General features: G+C 54.7%; 2 protein-coding genes across 3 annotated transcripts; one reads left to right on the top strand and one right to left on the bottom strand.

Annotated features, from left to right (window-relative positions):
• The first annotated feature begins 820 nt into the window (after positions 1–820).
• Positions 821–4,111, top strand: MRPL54 (mitochondrial ribosomal protein L54). The gene is made up of 3 exons (XM_036281983.1): positions 821–972; positions 1,722–1,887; positions 2,527–4,111. Exons 1-3 carry the CDS (start codon positions 855–857, stop codon positions 2,657–2,659), a joined length of 417 nt encoding a protein of 138 aa, XP_036137876.1. The 5' UTR covers positions 821–854; the 3' UTR covers positions 2,660–4,111.
• Positions 4,112–5,156: 1,045 nt separating this feature from the next.
• Positions 5,157–7,137, bottom strand: RAX2 (retina and anterior neural fold homeobox 2). Of its 2 annotated transcripts, none has more exons than XM_036281981.1 (3): positions 7,070–7,137; positions 6,384–6,705; positions 5,157–5,772 (listed from the first exon to the last, which is right to left on the bottom strand). In XM_036281981.1, exons 2-3 carry the CDS (start codon positions 6,597–6,599, stop codon positions 5,434–5,436), a joined length of 555 nt encoding a protein of 184 aa, XP_036137874.1. In that variant the 5' UTR covers positions 6,600–6,705; positions 7,070–7,137; the 3' UTR covers positions 5,157–5,433. The 2 variants fall into 2 exon arrangements, with proteins under 2 accessions (XP_036137874.1, XP_036137875.1); XM_036281982.1 differs by having other exon boundaries at positions 6,384–6,615.
• Between the last annotated feature and the right edge of the window lie 2,267 nt (positions 7,138–9,404).

The raw sequence follows: 9,404 nt of genomic DNA, 5'->3' as shown, positions 1-9,404 counted from the left end.
GCGCACCCTTGCGGCGCCTGCTGGGAAATGTAGTTCTCCCAGCCAGCCTCGCCGCCCGGGGGCTCTAGGTGTTGGAACCGCAAGTTCGAATCCTGAGCCTCCATTTATGCAGCGTGGGAGTCGGGGCTGGCCTCTGGGCCTGTTTTCTTAACTGCAAAATGGGGTTAATAATAATTGCCGGTCTCCTGCGGCTGTGGTAATTATTTCAAGGGATGGCAGATGGGAAGATAGGGAACTAGGAAATACTAAAGGAGAAAGATGCTTTCTTTCAACTCCAGGACCACAGAGGCAGCACAGGGACCCAACTGTACACGGACTTCCGATTTGGCTCATAGTAGGGAAGCTGAGTGCCCCATCTTGGCTTAACGTTTCCTCTCTGAGCCTCGGTTTCCTCCATTACATATTTTTCTCTTCCTTTTTTCCGGTTTCCTCAATTATAAACTGGCAATAATAATAGAAAGGATAATATCTCGTAATTATGAAGATTAAATAAAATCAAGCCGGTTAAGGATTTAACAAGTGGGCTGAAATATGAGTCTAATAAGTGTTACTTTCTAATGAGTTTTAGGCTTTGAGTAATTGCACATTGAATAGAATCAGAAAGGTATAAGGTGTTATCTTTAAAGAAAATAAGTAACCGAAAAAGAGCAAGAAGTCAATGAAACATCTGTTTAACGTCGCCTCATACACTAAGTGGTGTATCTATCTAAAAATTTAAATAAGTAACAATAAATGTAGGCCTAAAAGCTGAAATACTACATTTCCCAGAAATCTCTAGGAGCCTCTATCGCTCAAGTACCCTTCGGCCGCTTACGTTTCCGAAAACGTGTACGTGCAGGCAGCCGGCGTACGTCATGGCGGCCAGACGCTTATTCGGGGCCACCCGGACCTGGGCCGGCTGGGGGGCTCGGGAGCTCCCGGACCCTGCCACTCCTGGAAGACTCTTAGTACGAGATTATGCCAAGAAACCGGGTGAGCAGGTCTAGGAAGGACCAAAATGGGAACAGTGAGGACATTGGGTAGTTTAGTGCGCAAGCGCTAGTTGGAGAGGTGGTTCTTAGATCCGGATGCAAGCATGAAGAGGCATACCCCTCGGTTTTAAGCACAAGCGCAGTTTGAGGGACCTAGGGCGCAATTGGACTAAGTGCGCAGGCGCCCGCCTGAATTTGAGCGGCCAGTGAGGCTTGTGTGGGTTACGAAGAGCAAAGGCGCTTCGGTGCGCAGGCGTGGGTTTGTTTTCTTCGGTTGGAGGTGGTGGACGGAGGTCGGGAACTTGCGTCCCATTCCTGTTTCTTCCCCTAGATCACTGTGTGAACTTTTGCAAGTCATCACCAGAAATTCTAGGATGCAGTGGGGCCCAAGTATTGACTACTTAAGCAAAACCAAAACACGGTTATTTGAATTTTAGCTCGATACAGCCTTGCCCGATCTTTGTTGAAAGAAGGGAATTGGCAAATACATGTTAGACCTTAATGCGACAGCACTTTTTCCGTGAGATAAACATAAAGAATCGAAATAGAATTGAAAAGAAGTGACTTGGTCACTCCGAACATCACTGTTATTTACTGTGGTACCCACGTCCAACTTCAGATCAGCTGAGTGCAGTAGACAGAGTCCAGCCAGGGCCTGGGACCACCCTGAGAGACATGGGGCAGGGAAGGAAGGCTTGCCTCCCAAGGTTGGAGCTGGGCTGAACAGACTTTTAACTTCCCCGCCCCCAGTTATTAGAGGGGGCAAAGGCGGCAAAAGCAGTGTGGTCAGTGATGACCTGAAGGACCCAGAGGTGTGCACAGACCCTGTCCGGCTCACCACACATGCCATGGGTGTTAACATCTACAAGGAGGGCCAGGACGTGGTCCTGAAGCCAGATGCTGAGTACCCGGAGTGGTGAGTGGGCCAGGCTGGAGGGTGGGGAAAACCAATGACCTGGTGAGGCGGAGCCTGGTTGATCAAATCTGAGGTTTCTGGGAGGACTTCCCTGGGGAGATAATGCATGAGTTAAGACCTGAGTTTCAACTGCAGAGGGAATAGCCAGTACAAAGGTCCTGGGGTAGGGCTGTACCTGGTTTTTAGGGAAGGAGGTGGAGAGTAAGGGTAGATAGGGTAGGGAAGTCACGCATCTCAGTCCTGGCAGGTCCTAGGGGCTGCAGGGATTGGGATTTTTCTCTCTTTGCCTTGAGAGCATTAGCAGGACATGGAAACCATTGACATCCACTGATCCTTAAAGCTGGGGAAAGTGCAGAAAGGTTGAGTGGAAGGGGAGGCATTACAGGCACATAGCATGGACAGTGTCCAGGAAGTAGGAGAAGGCTTGGTTTGTGCCTGCTTCAGACATCAGCATTGTTGGGATGGAGGTTCCACAGCCATAAACCTGGCTCAAGGAAGGTGAGGGACCACCATGAGATCACACAGTCCCCCCGGACCTAGTGCTGTCAGTGCCTCTGCGTTGCTTCTTCCCAAGGTGCCTGGGCCCAAGAGTTGTGGAGGGCTGCTGGGTAGCCCTTTTTCCTTCCCACTCCCCATCAGGCTGTTCCAGATGAATGTGGGCCCCCCCAAGAAGCTGGAGGAGCTGGACCCCGAGACCCGGGAGTACTGGCGGCTGCTGCGGAAACACAACATCTGGCGCCATAACCGGCTGAGCAAGAACCAAAAGTTTTAGTGGGGGAGATACCGGAGCACCCTGATCTACCAGGGACCTTGCCAGACCCCAGAAGAAGACCTCAGAGGTGCACAACACCTCTCCCATCCTACCCCATGGAAGACTTTATTTTCCTGGAGAAAACAGACTTTTCCTTACTTGCATTCTCTGTGGCCTCTACAGTGAGGCTGAATCAGGGTGCTGGTACCAATAAAGACCTCTTGGGGTTGTCATTGGCAGGTCCTGGATGCTAGTGGGGGTTGCCTGATGTTAGGCCATTGGGAAGTGGGGCAGGTGGCAGGAGGTGGGCACCTCCTCAGACTCTGGTTCCTGATGATTGGCTGGACTTCTGTAGATCCATCTTCACCTCCAGGCCTCACTGGGCTTCTTGCCCTGATTCCTGGAATTCCTAGCATTGCTCAAGAGACCTCAGCCCCTCAAGTTGGAGGTTTTTCTAGCAAAAATTCTCAGTCACAGGGGCATCAAACCCCACTCAAGCCATATGAAGCAGAACAGAATTTGTGAGCCTCAGAAACCGAAATGTCCAGTTCAGCAAGCCTAACCAGATGGAAGGGTCTTCCCTTTCCCCTCTGCCAAGGTCACAGGGGTTATCTTCACTGGCCACTCACTTGAGCCCAGGGACATCCTGTCCACCTGCACTGGGGCCCAGGTCTCACCAGAAAATGCATCCTAGGGTGTACATGGGGCACCATGGACATGATCTACAGCCCACTGATAACCTCAGCTCTGGGTGGTCCTAACTTCCTGTCCTGCCTGGCTATGAGGGAGGGGTCGCGAAGACAGGGTCCCAGGGACGAGGCCAGTGCCCACAAGATGGAGGCTGGGGGTGGGGACCCACTAAATAATGCCTGTAAATTACCCCCTGCCATGGCCTCAACCTCTCCAGTTGGTGTCCTTTGAGGTTGGGGGTGGGGGCTTGGTACCACTCTCTGGGCCCCTGGGTCCATGTGCTGGCTGGGCATGGTGGGGTCCCCATAGCTAATTCTGCCTGGTCCCAGGACAATGAGAGTCTTTATCAGGTTAGGAGAGCTCTGCTGAGGGGATTATTGAAAACCTGCCCTCCCGGGTGGCCTGCCCTGGCAAGCAGCCCATCCCAATCCTCCCATGACTCACTCTCAGGGTAAAAACCAAAGTAGTAACTACCACAGATCTGACCTGCCTCCACTGCCTCCCTGCCCTCACCTCCTCTCCCCCTCACTCTGCTTCATGTGGCCCATGGGCTCCTCACTATTCTTCCAACACCCCTGGCTGGGTCCTGCCTCAGTGCCTTTGCACCTGCTATGCCTGTTGCCTTGGTTACTGTCCTCCAGGTGTCCCCATGGCTCCCTCCTTCACCTTCTCCAGGTCTGTGCTTTGAGGTCACCTCCATGAGGCCTCCCTCACCACCATATTAAACTGCAGTACCTGCCCTAGCTGGTTTGGCTCAGCGGTTAGAGCATCGGCCTGTGGTCCGGAGAGACCCGGGTTTGGTTCCCGCTAAGGGCACATACCTCAGTTGCAGTTTGTCCCCGGCCCTGGTTGGGTCGTGTGGGAGGTCGTGTGGCAGCCACTCGATGTATCCCTTTCAGGTTAATGTTTCTCTCTCTCTCTTCCTCTCCCTCCCGCTCTATCTGAACAAAAAATGGAAAAATTTCCTCGGGTGAGGATAAAAAATAAAATAAACTGCAGCATCTGCCACACACTCCCAGTTGCCCTTCCCAGTGTTATTCTCTCTAGCATTTAACCACCAGCTGGAATTTTGTGTTTTATTTATTTTTAAATTGTGCATCTTGTCTCCCACTGGAGTGGCAGTTCCATTAGGGCAGGGATTTTTGTTTTGTTTATTGTTGTGTCTCTATCGCTTATTGGGTGGATAGATAGAGGGATGAATTAATGAATCAAGTTGGACAGAACAAATGCTGGCTTTGCCACCAGTGCCCCATCCCACCCTCACTGGGCTGGGAGATGTGACAGGGTCTGTGGTTAGTTGGGACATAAGCTGCACTTTGAAACATGGAGAGAGTGGGGACTGACAATATTCGCCTAGCGTCAGCTTGGTCCTCCATTAGCCCTGGCCTGGGTCCTAGGCTTCCAAAGCCAGAAGGGACCCAGCGGCACCTGGAGCAGTGGTGTCAGGCAATGAGTGAAACACAGCTCCACCCCCTACTGGCTTTGTGGCCTCAGGAAACCGGCTTCCCATCTTTGGGCCTCAATTACCTCCCTGTAAAATAGGGCTGATGGCCATGCCCGCCTCACCTGATGGGCTCTGGCCAGGAGCACACGCTGAAAGGAAGTAGCTGGGCATGAGCTGCTCTGCTGTTAGTTATTTCTCAGAGAAGGAGGCCCTGAGAGCTGGGTAGCTCTGCTGGTGAAAGATTAGCAGGGATTTAGACTCATTGACTGGAAGAGTTAAGGTCCTGGTGGCTCCTGATTATAGCCTTACAGTCCCAGAGCTTCCAAATCCACCCACCCACACACCTCCATTTGACAGATGGGGGCACTGAGGTCCCAGGAGGGGCAGAGACTCCCTCCAGGCCACCTAGAACCCCACCCAACTGGCCTGGGAATCCTATGGCCACCTCCTTCCCAAGACTGGGCCCTAGTTTCCCTGCAAGGCAGGGTGAGATGGGGTGGGGACCTGGCATGGGTGGCCACGGACAGGGAGGGTAGGGATAGGCAATCTCTTTCCTCATTGATGGTCTGGCCTGCTGGTTGGGCTATTCCATCTTGGCCTAGATCTGTCATCCCAGGCCCTCTGGACAGGCCGAAGAGGGAGGGCTGGATGGGCACCAGGCTCAAGCCGGTGGCCAGGCCCTGTCCAGAGCCTGTGCGTGCTCCTTGGCCAGAAGCCGAAAGGATGCTTCCTCCAGAGTGAAGCCTTCCATGAAGGCTGGACCAAAGGCATGAGGCCCAAAGGATGCCTGCAGCCCTGGGGCTGGGCCCAGGATGTGAGTGAGACCTGGCCTGGTGGGTGGCCCGGGGCCCAGCCAGGGCTCCAGGGGCAGTGGAATGGTTGGAGGGTGGGCAAATGGCAACGTTGCGGCCTCAGGGAGCCTCGAGGCTGCCACAGCCCCAGAGCCGGACTCCAGACGCTCCTGGCGCCGCCACTTGGCCCGACGGTTCTGGAACCACACCTGGAAGCAGCAAGAGGGTGCTTCCAGCCCAGGGCCAGTGGGGAGCGGCCAGCTGGCGCTTGCCCATTCCACTGCATCCCTCCCTGGGTCTCCCAGCCCTGCAGGGTTCTGCCTGCTGTCTTACCTGACTCCTACTTGCTGCAGTGCCAACATGTTTTGTTATCCTGCTTTAAGGCTGTCTTGAGGGAAGAAGCCCTGTCTCATGGCCCCCATCACATCACCTCCTAAGTCTTCTCTGAATCTAATTCCTCCTCATCAGTCTCTGACCAGGCCCCTCAGGCTCCTGGGCCTCCTCCCTGGTCTTTCCTGGTCTTTGATCATGAAGTACAAGCTGCTCACCTTGGCTTTTCAGGTTCCTAAACTCTGTCTCAGCTTCATTTTCTGTCACTTCTTCCACGGGCTCAATGGAAACACCTCTAACTTAACCCCTGCACATCCTTGCAAACACTGTTTGGATGCCTAGAGAAACACCCTTCCTCCTTTCTAGCTGGCAAACTCCTACTCAGATGTCACAGCCCCAGTCCCAAATCTCCTCTGGGCAGCATTCCCAGTTTCTCTTCTACTCATGCACTGGGAGGGTCCCTATCTGGGTCATTAAGGGGTGCCCTCACCTGCACCCGCACCTCTGGTAGGTGCACCTTGGCTGCCAGCTCCTCGCGGCTGTAAATGTCCGGGTAGTGGGAGGCCTCGAACGCCCGCTCCAGCTGGTGCAACTGATACGTGGTGAAGGTGGTGCGGTTCCTCCGGTGCTTCTTCTTGGGCGCCTCCTCGCAGGGTGCTGGCCCCCCACCCTCAGCCACAGACCCCTCACCAGGGCTCAGGAACATGGCTCCTCACCTCCACCTGGCAGCACAGCAGCAGGACAGATGGTGGTGAGACAGCAGGAGGGATCGCCAGCCAGGAGGGCAGGTGAGCCACCAGTACCTGCTGGGTCTGGGGTAAGACGTGAAGGGGCTTTTCCCTCAGTGTCCTGAATTCATTCTGCCTCTCCCAGGTCTCCCTCTGTCAATCTCAGATGATCTCATTTTCTATCTCTGTCTCCACTTCCTTCTCTGATTCTTTTTCTGTGTGTGTCTCTGTTCCCCAACCTCTATTTTCTCTTCCCCTCTGGAGCTCTCCCTCACTTCCTCTCTCCTACATTTCGTTCATTTTGTCTCCCTCTGTTTTGGACCCCCAGGAAAGCAGGCTGGGACACTGCCCCTATACAAAGCTTCCTTATCCCCAAGTCCTCTGCCCTAGTGGGCTCTGCACCCCCAGCTACCCCCGTGCCCATCTTGCCCACCTGCCCAGCACTTACCACCCTTAGCAGCCCCTTGTCAGCCCAGGTATCCACAGGGCTCCCACCCCAGCAGGCCCACTGGCCTGTCCCAGCCAGCCCCAGGGGGTGGGGTCAGGTGGGGGCAGGATTAGCACAAGGTGATTAATTGAGGCAGCCCCTCCCATCTGGCTGCCCTGAGCTGCTAAGGGAGGAGGGCCAGGCAGGCAGAGGCCTGAGGGAGGCGGTTTGTTGAGGGGACATTGCAGACCTGGGTCTTCTTCCCCTTGCAATGGGACACCAACTAGGGCCTCCCAGTCTCTGGGCCTGTCTTCCTGGCTGTAAAACATGGACACCAGGGGCTCTCACTGGGGCTCAGTGAGGTGATTAAAGGCAAGAGCACTGCACAGTGATTGGCACACAGCGAGTGCTCAGTGAATGTCTGCTATTAGTTTTTATCAGCGGGGGCAGATGTCAACGGAGCTGGGGAAGCAGAGGTCCCAAAGGTGAAGGCAATGCTAGTTGGCTCCTCTGGACACTGAACAGGGCATGGCATGGGGGATATTTCAGCTGGGTTTTGAGTTATGAATAATAATTTATTGAGCACTTACCGTATACCAGTGAACAAAACAGACACAAATTTTAGAGCTAATATCCTAGTTGGGGAGACAATCAGCAACTACATAAGTAAAATGTAGTGCCAGGTGATCAGAGGTCTAGTGAGAGAAGGTCTAGTGAAACAGGGAAGGGAAGGGGGCGTGAAGGGTGGGGATTGCTCTTTCAAGGAAAGGGAGCAGCATAGGGGATGAGGGCGAGGCTGCAAACTCCACACGGTCAAGGGTCAAGTATGAAGGGGAGCGTACTAGGAAACCATGGGAGGCTGTGGAGCCCAGCAGGGACACCATCAGATGGTATTTTGGAGGAGTACCTATGTGGGCAAGATGAGAGGCCAGGAGGAGACTAGAGGCAAGAGCAAGGGCAATAGGGATGGCAAGGAGTTGTGTGTGTGTGTGTGGGGGGGGGCAGGAAGGCAATTGTGGGGGGCAACATTTGGGGAGAAGGGAGCAGAGGGCAATACCCAGGTCCCTGTCTTGGGGACAGATGGATGATGGGATTGTCACAGAGACGGTGGCCCAAGAGCTAGAGCAGGATCCAGGGGAGACTGGTTTGCCACTCCCTCCTCCCAATCCAAGAAGCCTGGGGGCTCAGGCAGGGGTGCCCTGAAAACCTAGAGGAGGGGTTTGGGGATGAGGGGCCAGGGTGAGGCCGGAAAACCAGTTGCTAGATTTGGTGGAGGGAGGTTGTCAAGGTGGAGACCCAGGCCCTTGGATGGCCTGGGGAGCGAGTGCAATGGGAAGTATGGAGATCCTTCTGGGACATTGGTTTTGCAGGGAGAGAGACACATGGAGAAAGAGACAGTATCAGGCACACACACAGAGCCAGAAAAGGGGTGACTAGGCCCTGGAGGAATCAGGTCCAGCTGCAGGGACCATAGGCCTTAGAGGAGGAACTGGGGCTCCCACAGTCTCATTCAGGAGGGCTGAGGTCAGGAGGTGGTGGGGGGCAGACTCCTGAGCCCAGGCTGAGGGGCAGCTAGTGTTTCCCAGGGCCTGTCCAGGACCCAGCTGCCCCAACTGTGAGACAGGCTGTGGGCTCTGTGGCCACAGGGAACCAGGCCTGTGGGGCAGGCAGATAATTCCTCTAATTGCTTCATCACTTTAAAACGTTAACGAGCTGCTCAGTTCTCAGGCCCCAATTAGCTAATTGGCCCTGTTGGTTAAGAGGCTGCAGAAGGGATCCTGGTCAGGTGCAGGGGGGGGGGGGGCGCTTTCGAGATTTAGCAGGATGTGGCTGAAGGTGCAGATGCTGTGTCAGCTTAGATGGCTGGATTAGGGGCAGGGTGGGGCAGGACCCAGGGACAAGCAGCCCCCTCCAGCTGGATTAGGCAGAAAGAGAGAAAGAGAGGGAGGGGGAGAGAGAGAGGGAGGGAGAGAGGGTGGGAGAGAGGGGAAGGGGGAGAGAGGGAAAGGGAGGGAGAAGGGAGAGAAAGAGAGAGAGGAGAGAGAGAGAGAGGGTGGGAGAGAGAGAAGGAGGAAGGGGGGAGAGAGAGAGAGAGGGAGAATGTGTGTGTGTGCGTGTGTGTGTGTGTGCGCGTGTGTGCACTCGCAGGTGCTCCTGCACAGGCCACCCTCTGCCTCTCCAGACTCCCACCGTTCACATCTTCCCCAGAAAGAATCACTGAACCCCTTCAGGTACTGGTGGGGAAACTAAGGCCAGAAGGTGGGCCAGGCTTCAGGGCCACCTCAGGATGCCAATGTAACCTTGGGGCATTTCTCTAGCTCGGGCTTAGCTCAGGCGGGGTGTGTCAGCAGAGGTG

The sequence above is a fragment of the Molossus molossus genome, unplaced genomic scaffold, assembly GCF_014108415.1.
Source record: "Molossus molossus isolate mMolMol1 unplaced genomic scaffold, mMolMol1.p scaffold_m16_p_4, whole genome shotgun sequence".
NCBI lineage: Eukaryota > Metazoa > Chordata > Mammalia > Chiroptera > Molossidae > Molossus > Molossus molossus.
This window is presented reverse-complemented; position numbering and strand designations above follow the sequence as displayed.

Coding starts and splice junctions, on each gene's coding strand:
- RAX2 (XM_036281981.1), bottom strand. CDS start 6,599: ATGTTCCTGAGCCCTGGTGAGGGGTCTGTGGCTGAGGGTGGGGGGCCA. Junction 5,773..6,383: donor TACCAGAGGTGCGGGTGCAG/GTGAGGGCACCC, acceptor TGCTGCTTCCAG/GTGTGGTTCCAGAACCGTCG.
- MRPL54 (XM_036281983.1), top strand. CDS start 855: ATGGCGGCCAGACGCTTATTCGGGGCCACCCGGACCTGGGCCGGCTGG. Junction 973..1,721: donor AGATTATGCCAAGAAACCGG/GTGAGCAGGTCT, acceptor CCCCGCCCCCAG/TTATTAGAGGGGGCAAAGGC. Junction 1,888..2,526: donor GATGCTGAGTACCCGGAGTG/GTGAGTGGGCCA, acceptor ACTCCCCATCAG/GCTGTTCCAGATGAATGTGG.